General features: G+C 49.5%; 3 gene segments (V, D, J or C); all 3 read left to right on the plus strand.

Annotated features, from left to right (window-relative positions):
- Positions 1-602: 602 nt before the first annotated feature.
- On the plus strand, positions 603-3,580 carry LOC128846220 (immunoglobulin heavy variable 1-8-like). The segment is given in 3 exon segments: positions 603-651; positions 1,101-1,413; positions 3,572-3,580. Coding segments are annotated over 3 exon segments (371 nt in total).
- Positions 3,581-4,838: 1,258 nt separating this feature from the next.
- On the plus strand, positions 4,839-5,486 carry LOC128846221 (Ig heavy chain V region 3-like). The segment is given in 2 exon segments: positions 4,839-4,959; positions 5,053-5,486. Coding segments are annotated over 2 exon segments (480 nt in total).
- An 11,303-nt stretch (positions 5,487-16,789) lies between these two features.
- LOC128846222 (immunoglobulin heavy variable 4-38-2-like) lies at positions 16,790-18,194 on the plus strand. The segment is given in 3 exon segments: positions 16,790-16,835; positions 16,930-17,273; positions 18,072-18,194. Coding segments are annotated over 3 exon segments (513 nt in total).
- The last annotated feature ends 1,253 nt before the right edge of the window (positions 18,195-19,447 follow it).

Here is a 19,447-nt window from a genome sequence, read left to right on the forward strand (position 1 = left end):
TATGAAACATTTTTTCCCAAACACTGAACCCGGGAACAATCACAGGGAATTATTGTCCCCAACACTGAAGGCTGGAATGTTCAAAGTGAGGGTTTGCTCACCCAAATCCCTTTCCAATCAGCAGGAATTGAGTACCCAGCGCTCCTCGGAGGTTTTGGAAATCACAGCCCACATACATATTTCACCAGTGAAGAGGGCTAGTGTTTATAGAGTCACTGATCCGATGTTATTTCAGTTTCATACCCATTGGGAGTTACATTTTGATAGCCCAGTATTAGGCATCTTAACACATGAGTTTACCAATTATCTTTAAGCTCAAACTGAAGTCCCCCCTGATGTCCAAGTGCTTTAGTGTTTTCCTGGATTGGGGGCCAATTTTTAATAATATGCTCTAGCGTCCTCCATGACAGTGTCCCTCTAAACTCTGAGGTCCTTTATTTCTAAAGGCGGGTGAAGCTGAGGTTTAGTCAAATGATTTAGCAATGCCCACATACAAATGAAGTAGGAAAACTGAGTGATAAAGGAGAGCAGGTGACCCTCACCGAAGAGCTGGCAGCAGGGGAAGGGTTACTGCTTTGCGGCCCATCAGGTCGTTGTGGAAAATGAAAATGATCTGTCTGGGGGTCTTGTTCTTTTTGGCAGCTTTCTCAGGTGAGTGGAAGGAACCTGCAGGTGTCTGGTTAGGACAGCTGGGCTAGGACAGGAAAGATGGTTTTAAGGTTATGATGTAGCAGTGGAATACAGGAATTCTGGATTCTAAATCCTATAGCTTGGAACAAATCACACAGCATGGAATTTTAAAGCCATCAAGAAGATTTTGATTCCCAATTGTCATTCATCTTTAATAAAGGAAACGAGGTGTCAGAACTCTCTGATAGCTTTGAAAAACCTGAGCCTGTGTCTGTGCCTCAGTTTCCCATATGCAAATTGGACATAACTGTACTTCATTCCTTCCCAGCAGTGCGGTGTGGATAAATTCGGTATTACAAACAAGCAGATCAGGTACTGCCGTGAGGAGGGCAATGGAAGGACTTGGATAAACCTGGGAAGAGGAGGAAAATAATGGCATTAACTGGGTTTTTATTGTTGTTTATTTACAGGTGTCAGCTCCCAGATCCAGCTGACCCAGTCCGGGGCTGAAATCAAGAAGCCTGGAGAGCCTGTGAGGGTGACGTGTAAAACCGCTGGCTACACCTTTACCAGCTATTACCTTAACTGGGTACGGCAGGCTCCTGGGAAAGGACTTGAGGGGATAGGATATATCAGTCCCAGTGTAGTGGTAGCACTGGCTCTGCCCAGGCCTTCCAGGGGCGATTCACCATCACCAGGGACACCTCCATAAGCACGGCCTATCTACAGCCGGGCAGCCTGAGAACCGATGACACAGCCACGTATTACTGTGCTAGAGACACAGTGACACAAACCACATCTAGACCAACTCATTCACTTAAATCTCACGGTAAATAGATTTTTTCTGGCTCCTAAATCACTTCTCAAAATTTGAAATTTGACAGTCACCTGTCACAGCAGGAAAACTGTCCTGAGTAAATGCCCTGAGCACCAGGATATGGGGTATTTTGGGGAGGGGTCTTTCAATTTCTCCCACTGAAGCTGTTCCACTGTGAATAAATTAATACTCTTTAGGCCTGAAAGGGAATGGGGGTGTCTGTACCCCTATGTCACCCTCCCCTGACAGTGGAAGATGTGGGCTCAAATCCCTGCTCCCACATCAGGTGTGTGTGTGGGGGGGGGGGGGGGGGGGGATGGGTAATGACCCTGGCTCCACCATGTCCCAGGCAAGTGCTGTAACCACTAGGATAAAAGTTAAGGGAAGCACCAACAAATCCTTCTCTGACACAAGGGTTTTGGGAGGGGAGTTAAGTAACAGCTGAGGCACCTAACTCCCTTTAACAGGTGGGACTTAGGACCCAACCTCTCCTCAGCATCTCCTAGGGGATAGGTCAGGAAGCTCCCTGCTCAGTGTGCTGGCTTTTTTACATCCCAGTATCAAGCCCCTAACTCTCCTCTACACATGCATGTTACCTCTAGGGCAGCCTCACCTGCCCAGATGGGGAATGGCAGGGGACGGCTCCTCTTACACCCCTCTGCTGGCCCCTTCTCAGCCTCAAGGGCCAGTCCCAGCCAGTGTCTTGTCCAGGTTCTCCCACTGGGCCTCCTGGTCTCAGCCCATCACACAACAATTCAGTCCCTTCCCAGGGGCAGTGCTGAACCAGAGGTCCTTCCCCACCTTCTGGGTTTGACATCAGTTCCTCCCCTTGAGAGGGTACTTGTTCCCTAGGCTTTTCCCACTGGGAGTCCAAGTGCCACTTAAACCAGCTTCCACCCCTCATGGGTTTCTAGCTAATTCTCTGACCCTCACAAACTCTATCTCAGGCTCCATCTCACTCTAGGGTCCCACCACAGGGGTTCACCCCACTCCCGTAGCTCTGCTTTCTGGCCACAGCCTGTCCCACACTAACTAGACCAGGGATTGGCAACCTTTGGCACGCAGCTCCCCGGGGAAAGCCCCTGGTGGGCCAGGCCGGTTTGTTTATCTGCCATGTCCACTGGTTCAGCAGATCGCGGCTCCCACTGGCCGCGGTTCGCTGGTCCAGGCCAATGCGGGCTGCGGGAACCAGCATGGGCCCCCTTTCAACCCCATGTTCCCCGCCCTCTGACCGCCCCGACCCCTATTCACCCCCCTGAACTTCCCTGCCCTCTATCCGACCCCCCCTTCTCTCTGCCCCCTTACTGCGCTGCCTGGAGCACCGGTGGCTATTTCAGTGATTATTTTTTTTATTGTATTGTATTGAGTATTGTACAAAGGCTGTGGAGTGAGGTGTCTATGAAAAGGTTATGATTTGCTGGTTCTGATTATGCTATCTGTATGCATGTATCATTTTTGTATTTGAAGATATAAATATTGGCTCTATACTTGGATTTCAAATGTGGGCTCTTGGGGTACTGCCCACAAGATAACTAGCCAGCACAACTTGAAGGGACTGGTCAAATTAAGTGGTTCATCCAGAAACACTTGGTTGACAATGGACATGGAAGATGCCCATCTACAAGATTTGCTGCAAATATATAATAGTGGTTGCAACGACGATCTACATGGTCATATTCTGATCAGATAATGTCACACCAAATATTCTATTACACACATTGATATGGGTTAAAAGGAATTATTATCTGCCGAACAGAAGCCCAAATAGTCCCATGTTCACCTCTCAGTTCCCGTGTGGGGATAGAAAGCAGGAGAGGTGAAAACACAAACCCAGGCAGCTATAAAAGGGAACAAGGCTGTTCCCCAAATCCCTGTTGGTCAATGCCATAGAGCTGTGCAGTGTCTGTTTATAGATTTATTTGACTTCCTGCCCTGTACATTGTCTCCCTTCTATTAGCCTCATCACTGAACTGGTCTCCAGCCAGTCTGAGAGCCTAGGACCATGGCGCATTATGGAGCCAGCCACCCACCCACCCTCATCGTCTGAGTGTCATTCAATGTAACTGTCTATGGAACATTCCCCGAGAACATTCTCTCTCTCTCTCTCTCTCTCTCTCTCTCCAGTATGTGTGAATGAGTGTGGGGATATGAAAGGGAACATGAGTGGTAATTGGAATGGAGATCTGTGTTTCAGTGTGAATCCTGATACTTGTCTGAAAGTAAGTGGTAATGGAAATATTTTTTAATAATTAACTAAGTAAATGATCTGGATGATGATGCTTAGCGGTGACAGATTTGGTGCTGGTTTGGGCCTCGTGCCTAGGGTCTCCAGAAATTGGGAATGGGTGACAGGGGGTGGATCACTCGGTGATTCCCTGTTCTGTTCATTCCCTCTGGGGCACCTGGCATTGGCCACTGTCGGAAGACAGGATACTGGGCTAGATGGACCTTTGGTCTCACCCAGTCTGGCCATTGTTATGTTCTTAATGATAGTCTAGGATCCCATAGTCCTAGGCACGGTACAAACACAGACCATAAAACCTCTCTCAGTCCCACCGAGTTTACAATCCGAGTGTAAATGGGAAGTGGAGTGTGACTGGGAACAGGAATATAAACACGAATATAAATATCAGCCGAGCAGAATAATCTTCTTTCACTGTAGCCTGAATCCTCCCTCGACTCTCCCCTAAAGAAAAACTCCCAGACACGCCGCTCTCGGCCCACTAAACTCAGGGCAGCTCTACTGCAAAACCTTAACTCTGTCCCTAGGCTCCCCCCCCACCCTCAGCTTCTCCCACCTGCACCCACAAGCGGGGCCCAGACCTGGTCCAAAGCACGAGCCAGACTTCCTCAGATCACGTCCCTAGTGTCATGGATCATTTCAATCTAGCTGGTCACTGCCGGGAAGGGAAAGGGGCTTCCCCCAAATCCCTCCCAGCGCCCTGGGAAATCTTCCCTCTCCAGCGGGTGGCCCAGCCCAATGGATCCCTGGGACACGACCCCTCCCCAGACACTGACCCCCCCCGACCAGAAGTTACATGGCCCTTGTGCGCGTGGAACGGGGCTCCAGAGCGGACTCCCCCCAATCCCCAATGTCACCTCACAATAGCCAGGCCCTCAGTTCCTGGGTGAGGAAATACAGTCACTGCAGGGAGCTGGTCATTCCTCCCAGGGGTCCGAAAGTGTCAGGGGGACCCCAGCGCCCTGTGCCCAGCGCTGCACAGACACACAGGACGGGACAGTCTGACTCCTGCACCCGGAGCCCTAGGGCGAGTCAGTCAGATGACTGGCAGCAGGAGTGTGTGTCTCTTATAAAGGGGGGGCATGCAAATGAGGGAGACAATTTGCTGTTTAAATCGGTGCCTCTCTCTGCCCAGGCTGCACCCGGAGATACAATCTGCAGCCCCTGGGTCTGTGCAGTTACCAGCCAGTCCCCTGAGAACTTTCCCCTCCAGCACCCAGGAAAATGGGATTTTTGCTCCTTGTAATTTTCACTGTAGCAGCTTTGGAAGGTATTTTCCTCCTCTGAGTAACTGGCAGAGTTAGAAGAATATTGTGTTACAGCTGTTTTTATACCGATATTAAAGGCCCGTCTTTATTCTCAGGTGTCCGGTCCCAAGTGCTGGTGGAGTCTGGAGGGGATGTGAAAAAGCCTGGAGACTCTCTCCGCCTCTCCTGCAAAGCCTCCGGGTTCACCTTCAGCAGCTACGACATGAACTGGGTCCGTCAGGCTCCTGGGAAGGGGCTGGAGTGGGTCGCTCAAATTCAAACCACCTCTACGTACTACGCTGATTCAGTGAAAGGCCGATTCACCATCTCCAGGGATAATTCCAAGAGTGAGCTGTATCTGCAAATGACCGGCCTGAAGCCCGAGGACACCGCCCGCTATTACTGTGCGGGAGACACAGTGAAACGAAACCGGTTTGTGATCATACAAAAACCCAGGCTGCGGAATCGCCTTTCTCCTGGCAGCCGTGCGGGGGCAGCAGTGACACACACACCGCTTCGGGCTCGGACAGGAGACTGGGAAACCAGGTGAATGTAACACAAATCTCCCGTCAGTTTTAACCCTTCCACTCCCGGGCAATGTGTCTCCCCTTCCTAGCCAGAGCCCTGCTGGGCCTGCGGTGCAGAGATCCCTCGCTTCATCTGTGAACCCCAATCCGGAGTGAGTCCTGTTCTGAGTCGCTCTCCCCTCGGAGACCCGGCACGTTTGCTTTCCCGGGCCCGTCTCTGTGTCAGACTCACAGGACTGCGTCTGTCAGTGTAAAGGGGACAAGCGCGATGGGTTTTGCATCAGACCCAGCGATGCAGCAAATTGCTCCTGGGGCCAAATCCTCTGCTAGTGTAAAGTCACTGCAACAGCTTCCGCAAGACTCGAGTTACTCCTGATTTACACCAGGGAGGCTCTGGCCCTTTCAGCAAACTGGGATGTTTATCACATTAATGCAGCGGAAGGTGATTAGTTCATTATAACTGATGTGGGGCCCCTCACCGTGGCATCTCCGCCTTTCACAAGCGGTTATTGCCTTTGTCCCCACAATGCCGTCGGGAGCCCGGGAACTATCCCAGCCCCTGGTTCAGAAAGGGGAGACTGAGGCACAGAGAGTTGGAGGCTGAGATATGCAAATGGGCCATTCAGAGTCCGGGCGGGGCTGTGGGGCAGAGATCACCCAGTGCCTGAATAAACCCCACTCCGCTGAGCCTGGGAATGTGGCACCACCGGGACTTTCCAAAGGGACTCAGGGTTTCTTTTCATCCAACTGACATCAGTAAATCAAAGCCCTGAGTCTCAGCTGGTGTCAGTGGGTGGAGCTGAGACATCTCAACCCACAAGATGTAACCATGGAGATAACTGGCCCCACCCCTCAGCCCTTGATGACATCACTCAGCCCAGCGCTGACACTCCGGTCAGTGGGGACAGTCACGTGACCCAGGGTTCTAAGATGGGGGTCACTGGATTTGCTCAGCGACAGGCTGATGCAGAAGAAGAAAAAGACCCCGGGTTGGAGAGAGACCGGAGGCAGGAAGGACACAGAATGCGGCTTCTACTGAATAATATAGAGCCCAATGCTCCCTTAATCCTTCTGTGAAAGTCCCATCCTAAATTGGACAATCCTTGAATTTTAAGCAAGCGAGCCTTCATTTCCTCTTGGACCCAGAGAGTCTCACGTGCACCGCCCCCGTTCTCCTGCCAAAACTTTTGTCTCCAACACTCTGATCCCAGGGCCATGAAGAACAAGGGGTGTCCTGCACTGCACCACCCAAAACACGCTCTGTCAGGCCATACGATGGTGTTTAGGGATGGGGGGATCACTTCATTCCTCCCCGGTAAAAGTGTCAGCAGGATCCGGCTGCCCAGACGCTGCACAGCACATAGCAAGGGACTGTCTAGACCAGGGATCAGCAACCTTTGGCACAAGGCTCGCCAGGGAAAGCCCCTGGTGGCCACCTGCTACATCCACAGGTTCGGCCAATCAGGGCTCCCACTGGCTGCGGTTCGCAGATCCAGGCCAATGGGGGCGGCGGGAAGCGGCGCGGACCAAGGGATGTGCTGGCCGCCACTTCCCGCCGCCCCCATTGGCCTGGAGTGGTGAACTGCGGCAAACAAACTGGCCCCAGGTGCTTACCCTGGTGAACGCGTGCCAAAGGTTGCCGATCCCTGGTCTAGACCAATATTTAATAACTCAAATTACTAGGGTAAGAGTCTGTGTCTCTTTTAAGGAGGGAGATATGCAAATGCGGGAGTTCGTTTCTTGTTTAAATCTGTCCCTGTCCCCGCCCAGTCTGCAGTCAGAGAGACAGTCTGCAGCCCCCTGGGTCTGTGCAGTTACCAGCCAGTCCCCTGAGAACTTTCCCCTCCAGCACCAGGAAAAATGAGATTTGTGCTCCTTTTACTTTTCGCTGCAGCAGCTTTGGAAGGTATTTCCTTCCTCTGAATGACTGACAGAGTTAGAAGAATATTTTCTTATCTCTGCTTTTATATCAATATTAACAACCTCTCTTTATTCCCAGGTGTCGGGTCCTAGGTGCAGCTGGTGGAGTCCAGAGGGGATGTGAAAAAGCCCGGAGACTCTCTCTACCTCTCCTGCAAAGCCTCCGGGTTCACCTTCAGCTCCAGGGTTTTGGCCGCCCCAAGCAGCCAAACAAAACAAAACAAACAAACAAAATCGCGATCGCGATCTGCGGTGGCAATTCGGCGGAAGGTCCTTCGCTCCAAGCGGGAGTGTGGGACCGGCCGCCGAATTGCCACCGAACAGTTGGACGTGCCGCTCCTCTCTGGAGTTGCCGCCCCAAGCACCTGCTTGGTAAGCTGGTGCCTGGAGCCGGCCCTGCCTTCAGCAGCTACTACATGAGCTGGGTCCGACAGGCTCCCGGGAAGGGTCTGGAGTTGGTGGCTGAAATTAACGAGGCTGGATCGAGCCAGTGGTATACCCCGGCTGTTCAAGGGCGATTCACCATCTCCAGGGACAATCCCAACAACCTGCTGTATCTGCAAATGACCGTCCTGAAGCCTGAGGACACCGCCCGGTATCACTGTGTGAGACACACAATGACACTAACACTGTCGATGCTAATACAAAAACCAGAGCTGCGGAACTTCCCGCACCTGCTGCATGGGGGCAGCAATGACACAAGCAAAACAGTCCTGCCTTGGGCGCAAGAGGGGGAAACAGATATAATCATAAAGGCTTTTTATTAAGATCAATGAAATAGTAAGCAAATGGAAAAATAGTCAGAGTTACAAAATTATAATTGTATCACAGTTATTCAAGAGATACACATGGTAATACAGTATTATGTGCTGCAAAACTTTGGTTAATACTCACACCCTGTTTTGATAACCTGTCTTTGAAAGATACAGGGGGCCTGTGAGGGGGCAGGGGTGTGGATAGGAGTCAGAGGACTGGGAGTTGGCTAGGGGGTGGGGTCCCGGGGAGGTTAGGGGCGGGGTTCTCAGGAGGGGGCAGTCTGGGGACAAGGAGCAAGGGGTTGGATGGGTCAGAGGTTCTGAGGTGGGCAGTCAGGGTGTGGGAAGTGGGAGGGGGCTGTTTGGGGAGGCACAGCCTTCCCTACCCGGCCCTCCATACAGTTTTGCAACCCCGATGTGGCCCTCAGGCCAAAAAGTTTGCCCACCCCTGAGCTAAACCCTGAGCATATGGGCAACAGAGCCTGACTTTTGCTCATAGACTCTTGCTAACTTTGATTTATATTCTCAGGGCCTGACTTTAGTTCAGGCCTTAGGCCGTACTCCAAGCCCTTATACCAGATCTTATCTCGCAGGTGCTCTCTTTGTACCTGTAGCGAGGTGAGACTCACCGGCATGGCGCCTCCTGCTGGTTGTCCAGGACTTAGCTCTTTTTCAGCCTTGGAGCGCCTCCCTCTGGCTGGTGTCTCACCTGCTGAAGGCCCCCGTGTCCCTCCCAGACCCTGGTGCACCTTTCCTCAGGGTTCTGCCCCCCTGCAGTATCCCCTGAACCTGGATCTCCCCTCGCAGGGGAACCCCCAACCCTCTACACCCACCTTGCCTCGGTGTCTACTGCCAGTCGTCATCTACCCCCACTCCCTGCGGCAGACTTTCATCTATAATGGCCAATCATCATTGGCGAGGGGGTTGGACCAGCTGCCTCTGCCTATTCCCGGGCTGCACCTCTGCAGCCCCAGTACCTTTGTAGGCCTTCACCAAGGCCTGCAGCCTGGGGCTTTACCAGGCTGGAGCTCCCCAGCTCCTATTGCCCTTCCCCAGCACTGCTCCACCTCAGGTGCCTTCCTCTCAGGCAGCCAGCCCTTCCCACTCCTCTGTCTCCTGGCCCCACGACCCTCTTATCAGGGCCAGCTGGGCCCTGAGTGAGCTAGCCACACCTGTGGTCAGCAACTCCCTCATCTGCTTTCGCTCCTGGAGTGGGGCAGCTGCCCCATTACACAACCACACCCTGTTTCACAGATGGGGAAAATGAGGCATTGGGAGGAGAAGGGACTTGCCCACTGTCACTCAGAATGCAAGTAGCGAAGGCAGTAACAGCACCAAGGTAATCTGTCCCAGTCTAGTGCTCCATCCTACAGACCACACTCCTTCACCTCAGTAGCATGATCGACTTCATCATCATCAGTCGTCGTCATCATGGGCCCTGTAATGGTGGAGGTCAGAATAGATGATCCTAATAGATATTTCTGGCCAGGGCCGGCTCTAGGCACCAGCAAAACAAGCTGGTGCTTGGGGCAGCACATTTTTAGGGGCGGCATGGCCGGTGCCAGAATGCCGCCCCTAAAAATGTGCCCCGGCCGCCCTAGCTCACCTCCGGTGCTGCTGCCACGGCACGCGAAACAGCTGATTCGTGCGCCGCTACTCGCCCTCCCTCCCAGGCTCTCAAACCTGGGAGGGAGGGGGAGACTCCGAGTGGCTGCGGCGCAGCGCCGCTTCTCCCCCTCCCTCCCTCCATCTCTCCCTCCCTCCTAGGCTTGAGAGCCTGGGGGGAGGAGGCAGGGCTGGGGATTTGGGGAAGGGGCTGAGTTGAGGCGGGGCCGGGGGTGGGGTAATTAAATAAGGGTGGGGGGGCGGCGGCCAAAATTGTTTTTGCTTTGGGCGGCAAAAATCCTAGAGCCAGCCCTGTTTCTGGCAGTCATAACAATAATAATGAATTGTATCCTTCACATTGACTCACCCACCAGGCACCTCATATACATATTAGGGTTAATGATTTAGCACCTTACCAGGGGACTCATTGTCTTTGACTATGCATAGATTCATAGATTCTAGGACTGGAAGGGACCTCGAGAAGTCATCGAGTCCAGTCCCCTGCCCTCATAGGAGGACCAAATACTGTCTAGACCATCCCTGATAGACATTTATCTAACCTACTCTTAAATATCTCCAGAGATGGAGATTCTACAACCTCCCTAGGCAATTTATTCCAGTGTTTAACCACCCTGACAGTTAGGAACTTTTTTCTAATGTCCAACCTAGACCTCCCTTGCTGCAGTTTAAGCCCATTGCTTCTTGTTCTATGCTTAGAGGCTAAGGTGAACAAGTTTTCTCCCTCCTCCTTATGACACCCTTTTAGATACCTGAAAACTGCTATCATGTCCCCTCTCAGTCTTCTGTTTTCCAAGCTAAACAAACCCAATTCTTTCAAAAGCAACAGAGGGTCCTGTGGCACCTTTAAGACTAACAGAAGTATTGGAGCATAAGCTTTCGTGGGTGAATACCCACTTCATCAGACGCAAGTGATGCATCTGATGAAGTGGGCATTCACCCACGAAAGTTTATGCTTTAACACTTCTGTTAGTCTTAAAGGTGCCACAGGACCCTCTGTTGCTTTTTACAGATTCAGACTAACATGGCTACCCCTCTGATACTTGACACCAATTCTTTCAGCCTTCCTTCATTGGTCATGTTCTCAAGACCTTTAATCATTCTTGTTGCCCTTCTCTGGACCCTCTCCAATTTCTCCACATCTTTCTTGAAATGTGGTGCCCAGAACTGGACACAATACTCCAGTTGAGGCCTAACCAGCGCAGAGTAGAGCGGAAGAATGACTTCTCGTGTCTTGCTCACAACACACTTGTTAATGCATCCCAGAATCATGTTTGCTTTTTTTGCAACAGTCACACTGTTGACTCATATTTAGCTTGTGGTCCACTATAACCCCTAGATCTCTTTTTGCCGTACTCCTTCCTAGACAGTCTCTCTTCCCATTCTGTATGTGTGAAACTGATTGTTCCTTCCTAAGTGGAGCACTTTGCATTTGTCTTTGTTAAACTTCATCCGGTTTACCTCAGACCATTTCTCCAATTTGTCGAGAACATTTTGAATTATGACCCTATCCTCCAAAGCGGTTGCAATCCCTCCCAGTTTGTATCATCTGCAAACTTAATAAGCATACTTTCTATGCCAGTATCTAAGTCGTTGATGAAGATATTGAACAGAGCCGCTCCCAAAACAGACCCCTGCAGAACCCCACTTTCCAGCAGGATTGGGAACTATTAATAACTACTCTCTGAGTATGGTTATCAGCCAGTTATGCACCCACCTTATAGTAGCCCCATCTAAGTTGTATTTGCCTAGTTTATAGATAAGAATATCATGCGAGACCGTATCAAATGCCTTACTAAAGTCTCGGTATACGACATCCACCGCTTCTCCCTTATACACAAAACTCGTTATCCTATCAAAGAAAGCTATCAGATTGGTTTGACATGATTTGTTCTTTACAAATCCATGCTGGCTATTCCCTATCACCTTACCACCTTCCAAGTGTTTGCAGATGATTTCCTTAATTATCTGCTCCATTATCTTCCCTGGCACAGAAGTTAAACTAACTGGTCTGTAGTTTCCTAAGTTGTTTTTATTTCCCTTTTTATAGATGGGAACTATATTTGCCCTTTTCCAGTCTTCTGGAATCTCTCCTGTCTCCCACAATTTTCCAAAGATAATAGCTAGAGGCTCAGATACCTCCTCTATTAGCTCCTTGAGTATTCTAGGATGCATTTCATCAGGCCCTGGTGACTTGCAGGCATCTAACTTTTCTAAGTGATTTTTAACTTGATCTTTTTTTTATTTTATCTGTTAAACCTACCCCCTTCCCATTAGCATTCACTAGGTTAGGCATTCCTTCAGACTTCTCGGTGAAGACCGAAACAAAGAAGTCATTAAGCATCTCTGTCATTTCCAAGTTTCCTGTTACTGTTTCTCCCTCTTCACTGAGAATTGGCCTACCCTGTCTTTGGTCTTCCTCTTGCTTCTAATGTATTGATAAAAAGTCTTCTTGTTTCCCTTTATTCCTGTAGCTAGTTTGAGCTGCCCAAATTCCTATTGGTCAGTGTCATAGAGCTGTGTAGGGACGTTTAAAATGTTATACATGTATTCGACTCCTTGCCCTATACATTGCCATGCTACTATTAGCCTCCTTAATTAATTGGTCTATAGCCAGTATGATACCTGATTTTCCATGGCCTTTATCCCGGTGCAGTCATTTACAAGTTACAATGGATGGGGAATATATTAGTGACTCTGTTCCCATTGAGTTCTTTGAGGGATGTGGGCATCTTAATTAGGAGAAATTCTCCTCTTAAAAACATTAGAAGGAACTGAACTGTGTTCAAAATACACAAGCACACAAACTATCTGTATTCCTTCAGGTGATAAAATATATGTCTGCCTCCTACAAAAGAAAAAGTAAAAAAGCCACAGTAAACATATGTATTCAATATATCTAGGACCTCCTGTACAATGTATAACCCTCTAAGTGCCTCTGATTTTTCATTACACGTGTTAAGCTATGAGATATAAAAGGTCATAGAGTGACAGGACAATAATCCATATTGACTCCAACAGATTTACTGCTCACTGACATAGGGTGTTAATGACAGGATAAATAGACTGTTTTCTGAGTTTGTAGATGAATACAAAATAACGAGAAAATAATATTCCTGTTTTTTAACCTTAGCCCGAATGATATCATGTGACAAGGAGTTCTACAGGTAAATTGTGTTGAAAAGGATTCCCTTGTATCCATTTTCCATTAGACAAAAATAATAATTTCATGCTAACACTCTCAATAAAGACACTTGCATTTAGATATAATGTTCAAGATCATGGGCCAGATTTTCAAAGATATGGAGGTGCTGGAAGATGAAGATAGACGCCCAGTGGTATTTTCAAAAGCTCCTGAGTTAGCCACCTAACTCCCGTGGAGGTGTCTGTTATACCCCCCCCCCACACACACACACACACAATCCATGCAGAGTTCTTCAACTCTGACATTTATTTTCTCCTTCTGTTGTAAAAAAAGGACAAGTCCCAGAGGGAGCACCCTCTTTTAACCTGAAATCTCCTTGCCGGACACTTTCACCTCTCGCCCCCAAATCCTACCTGTATGGCCCTGCCTCAATGGGTCCCTGTTTAAATACAAAGCTCTGATTCTAGATCAGTGGTCCCCAATGCGGTGCCCGCGGGCACCATGACACCCTCCGGGGCATGTATGTGCACCCGCCTAGTGCCCAGCTGGGGAGAGAAGCCGCGGCCCCGTGTCTGACCGGGACAGAGAACTCCGGGGCTGCAGGCTGTGGGCGCCGGTGCTCTCTGTCCCCGGCAGGCGCGAGAAGCCGGAGAGAAGCCGTGGCCCCGTGCCTGCCGGGGACAGAGAACTCCAGGGCTGCAGAAGCCAGAGAGAAGCCATGGCCCCATGCCTGCTGGGGACAGAGAACTCCAGGGCTGCAGTATTGCCTATGAAAGGGCGAACAAAGGATGAGGACATCTATAATTTATTCAAATCATAGGCAACATCAATTAATATGCCACCACACAAGCTGTCTGCAATCACCACTGATGGGGCACCAGCAATGATGGGCAGCACCAATGGATTCACTGCACTCTGCAAGAAGAATGAATCCTTTCCGAACTTTATGTCTTATCATTGCATTATCCACCAAGAAGCTTTGTGCGCCAAAGTTCTTTCTTTTCAACATGTCATGAATGTCGTTATTAAAATATCAGGGGGTAGCCGTGTTAGTCTGTATCTACAAAAACAACAAGGAGTCTGGTGGCACCTTAAAGACTAACAGATTTATTTGGGCATAAGCTTTCGTGAGTAAAAACCTCCGAAGAAGTGAGGTTTTTACTCACGAAAGCTTATGCCCAAATAAATCTGTTAGTCTTTAAGGTGCCACCAGACTCCTTGTTGTTATTAAAATAATTAACTCTATTTGAGTGAAGCCTTTGCAACACTGACTTTTTAAGGCCCTGTTGGAAGATGTTGATGATAAACAATCTGATCTTATCTTGCACACAGAAGTATGATGGCTGAGCAAAGGTAAAGTTCTTGCTCGTTTTTTAAGCCTAATTGAAGCAATCAAAGAATTTCTGAAGTCCACTAATCAGAACTTCGAGCAACTAGAAGACTCCAGCTGGTTAATGGACTTGGTGTCCTCCCTCTGGTGCAATTGGTCCCATCTGGTCCTAGAGTAGTGGGATATTGTAGAGTTCTACAAAATCCTGACTGGTGTGGAGAAAGTGAACAGGGAAGTGTTATGTACTCCTTCACAAGACACAAGAACCAGGGGTCACCCAATTAAATTAATAGACAGCAGTTTTAAAACAAACAAAAGGAAATACTTCTTCACACAATTCATAGTCAATCTGTGGAACTCCTTGCCAGAGAATGTTGTGAAGGCCAAGACCATAACAAGGTTCACAAAAGAACTAGATATGTTCATGAAGGATATGTCCATCAATGGCTATTAGCCACACTGGGCAGGGATAGTGTCCCTAGCCTCTGTTTGCCAGAAGCTGGGAATGGGCGACAGGGGATGGATCACTTGATGATTCCCTGTTCTGTTCATTGCCTCTGGAGCACCTGGCATTGGCCACTGTTGGAAGACAGGACACTGGGCTGGATGGACCTTTGGTCTGACTCAGTCTGGCCATTCTTATGTTTGTATGGGGAGAACCTCACACTGCTGTGTGATGTGTCTGATTCCTCCAGGTCTACAGTCCTTAGTGGGTGTTGCTATTGGTCATGGATCCAAAAGAGTTGGAGTGGGTGGGACAGGCTGTTAAAAAACAGACATCCACAAATCTAGAGGATAGAATTAGGATTAGGGATAAGATTAGAAATAAATGCAGGGTTCTGGTTAGGATTCTGGTTGGAGAGGGGTATAATGAAAACATAAAATGATATTGGACAGCAGACATACAATGATTCTTTATCTTGATAGGAAGAAAGTCGACAATATAGAATCAAAATAAGTGTAACTAATGCCCTTTGGAGCAGATTTTTAATGTTATTTAATCGCCTAGCTCCCCAGAAAGGGGAAGAGGATTCTATACAGTGCAGTGAGACCAGTTTTAGATGGAGTGTTGGATCCCCGCTGTGACACATGCATTTACATGAACACAAACTCACATACAGCAATCCCCCCTCCACAGTAAATTGAATGTGAACACCATATGCCAAATTCACACAGACACACACACTCACAGATTCACTTATAGACTCGCCCAAAGTGAATCCAATATGAACAAAATATATAAAAAATTGTATTAAACTAAACAGATTTCAGGTCATTTATCTCTATCGCATGCCCTATCCAGAGCAAGGTCTGCCTAGTGTCCCACAATACATTGTCACAAAATTCTGTTGTGATACACAAATTCAATAAAAATGTGGGTCTGCATAATCTGACATGCCCTGGGAATGATGTGAAACAGAAATCAAATAAGGTAACGGCACAGACAGGGAAAGATACAACGGGTATAAAAGAGTAAGAGAAAGTCAACATGTGGTGTGTGTTGATGTGTTCTCTGTACACAAAGGTATAAACATACACAAATTGAGATGCTCTCACTACCTCCATTAGGGAGCGGCACACATAGAGAGAAAGAGTGAGCATGTTTCACAAACACCCACTGAACTGGGCTCCTTCCCTTCAGCAGGGACTCTCAGTGAAAAACACAAGCACTCAAACAATCTATGTATGTGCACAGTCAACAATTCTCATCTCCTCTGGCAGGGGGCAGGAATTACCTGTGAACATTCACTGCTGGCAAGTTGACAAACATCCAGTAATCACTGGGGGAAATCCACTGCTTTGTGCTGTGCAGGTCAGATTAGCAGGTTCAAATGGTCCCTTCTGGGCTAAATATAACAGGAAGCTATTAACTCGAAAATGATCAAATATATAAGACGCTATTTTCCCTTCCTGTTTACCCTTAGGACTCCCTGAATGCAGTCAAAGCTGCATTGTCCCTTTGTGTCTCCATTGCCTCCTCCCTCACTGCCCCTGTTTGTCTGTATGAGCTACCGAAGGCCCAGTGTCTCTCCACACTTGCACCACTTTTCCCATTTATAGCTGCAGTGCACGATATTAATTAATTAGTATTACAGAGGGGAAACACCTTCCCCATTACTCATCCTGTGACAGCTCATTTGTATTGACTGCTTCTGTGTGCTGTTTATATTCCTTGTATATTCCAGTGCATTTCTCAGTAGCCACTGTTGGAGGTTGGGATTCACAGACCCAGTTAAGCCCTGTCCTAAAACACATTAATCTCCAGGGAAAGGCTGTATAAAGTACAGGGATCTCTCCATCCCATCCCAGACATGAGCAAGACATATTGTAGGCTACCACAGTACACAATACTCCCTACCTAGATGGCTCCCTGTCGCCTTATACCCGCTGGGTGCAACCCGCATGCAAATCCATGCCCGGGGGATGGGCGGGTGGGGTGTTTGCTGTTTAAATACAACCCCCTGATTCAAGGAACTTCAGTCCCACCCTAGACACAGAATAGTGTCATATTCCTGCCCACTGGAGAGCTTCCCTTATTGCATGAAAGCGAGAATGAAATCCCTGTTGCTTTTGCTTTCCCTGCTTTCTGCCCCCATCAGTGAGTGTCTATGGGGCACTGGGGGGCATTGGTGACAGATTCGTGGAGTATTTCTGTGGCTAATGCCTTTCTTGCTTTCTTTCCCTTTTCCCAGGTGTCCTCTCCCAGGTGCAGCTGGTCCAGTCGGGCCCGGGGGCAGTGAAGCCCGGAGAGACCCTCGCCCTGACCTGCGCTGTCTCGGGTTACTCCATCACTAGCGGTTACACTTGGAACTGGATCCGGCAGCCCCTGGGGAAAGGGCTGGAGTGGATGGGGTATGTGTACCCGTATAGTAGCGGGAGCACAAGCTACGCCCCGTCTCTCCAAGGCCGAATCACCATCTCTGCAGACACCGCCAAGAACCAGTTCTCCCTGCAGCTCCGCTCGCTGACAGCTGCAGACACCGCCACCTATTACTGCGCCAGGAGCTACACAGTGACACAGAGAAAAGCGGGACCGGTACAAAAAAGGGGAAGCTGGTTCTAAGCAGCCGAGTGAGGCCAGAGAAGCAGGGATAGCTGAGCCCTCAGAGATAAAGACACACACAGTAGATTGAGTACTAACAACCTGTATACTGATAGATAGCTTTTAAAATGCCTCCAGCTGCCACCCACTTTCTCCTGATACCATTTACCTTTCCGCTGCCACAGGAAGCTTTGCAAACTTACTGAGAAATGTGTCATTTGTTACATTACGTTTATTATAGTAACAGGCAGAGACAGATTCATGGCAAAACAGTTACACAAAAATCACTCAGGACCCCGGGTCTGTCTGCCTGTGTGTGCGTGAGTCTCATTCTGTCCAGTAGGGGGCAGCAGTTCCCCCCCACGCCCACCACCACCAAGCGTTTCTTCGATAGGCAAGCACCTAAACTGAGGTGCTGCATTTCCCCCCCGTGTGGTCCCACACCAGTTCTCCCCGCGGTTCTGCTCCCACGTGTTACTGTGCTGGTGACAGAGAGTAAAGCAGGGCAGGGGGAGGCTAATACAATAATTCCTGTTCAGATTCGCAGCTCATAATATACTGCGTGATCAGCCCCCCGTGTTCCTAACACTTATCCCCGGGCTGGAGAGCGGGGCAGGATCCATGATTTCACGCAGAAATGGCAGGTGCCCAATTTACAGGGGCTGTTGAAAAATGGCACAAAACATAGTCAGAAACCCATGGAATGATGGGAGAGAAAAATCTGCATCATGTGACAGTGAGCCCACACCCATGATGCACTTGCATTATGTGATCAGTTCCCTATTCCCACAGTTCCTAGCAGCAGCAGGTGGTGAGTTGCACAATGGGATAGCTACCCATGGTGCACTGCTCTCTCTGTCAGTGCTAGAGAACCAGCTGTGGACCTGCTCTGCCGACACAGGGAGCGGCGTGTGAACGCACACAAGCGATGCAATTATAGCGGTAACTTTCCTCAGCTTAACTCTGTAGTGTAGATGCAGCCTTAGGGAAAGTGGATTCAACACAGAGGTTCGGGCCTCTCTGGTGCTGTAATTTACCATTTGTATTGTAGCCTGCAGGGAACAAGATACTGGCCCTGTCTCACTCGAGATGGTGGTGCCTACAGACAAAACCGTTCCATCCCCCACTATTGTGCATCTCCCTTCAGGGCTGCTGTAGCCCCCACTCTCAGGCTGAGACACCCCAGAAGATGCATCTTCTCTCCATGCCCAGTTCCTCCCTTTTAACTAGAGCTGTTTCTCAGTCTCTAATGCCTGAAACCAGCCTTTCGCTCCCCCTGCAGCTGTGACTCCTTACCCCATAGAGGTTCCCAGGAGCTTTGTTTCTATTGGCAGAGTTGGAACATGCCGTGTACTGATTCCGTCTTCAGTAGCCATGGCCAGTGGGTCACACCCTAAGAGATGAAGGGGGCTGTGTCTCTCCTACCCAGCAGACAGCCCGGCCTAGCTAGAGGTCTCCCCAGTAGTTTATACTCTCTGGATGAAATCTGCATGGAAATGCCTGGCCTAGGGGGTTCTCCTGAGTCCAGGTTCTGGTGACTGTCCTCTTGACCCACGTTCCTACCCTCAATCAGCCATCGTGTGTCTGTGTGCTGAGCTGATAGCGGGGTCTCTCAGAGTGTAAAGGGGACACCTGTCCCTGAAGCAGAGGCGTAGCGAGCGCCCTCCATACCCTCAGACCGGAGGGGGCCCCGCAAGGAAGGGGGACCTAAAAGTGGCAAAATAAATACCGCATTCCAGTTTCTGCATTGTAAGGGGCCCCACCCGGACATATGTTCGGAGGGGGCCACCGTTCGGAGGGGGCCACGTTCTTTGTTGCTACGGTCCTGCTCTGAAGGGACATCTCCATGTACCGAGCGCCTGCCCCAGGGGATTCTTGGTTAAATACAAACTCCTGGTTCTAGGAGCCTCAGTCTTCCCCCCCAGACACAGAACTGCCCAGTCCTGCCCTCAGGGAATTTCCCTCATTGCATGAAAACAAGAATGGAATCTCTGTGGCTTTTCCTTTCCCTGTTCTTCGCCCTCACCTGTGAGTGTCTATGGGGCGGGGGGGGATCAGGGACAGATCTGTAGATTTGTTCGGTTGCTAATTCTCTCTTTGCTCTGCTTTGCTTTTCCCAGGTGTCCTCTCTGAGGTGCAGCTAGTCCAGTCCAGCCCAGGACCAGCGA

The sequence above is a fragment of the Malaclemys terrapin genome, chromosome 12 (assembly GCF_027887155.1).
Source record: "Malaclemys terrapin pileata isolate rMalTer1 chromosome 12, rMalTer1.hap1, whole genome shotgun sequence".
Classification (NCBI taxonomy): domain Eukaryota; kingdom Metazoa; phylum Chordata; order Testudines; family Emydidae; genus Malaclemys; species Malaclemys terrapin.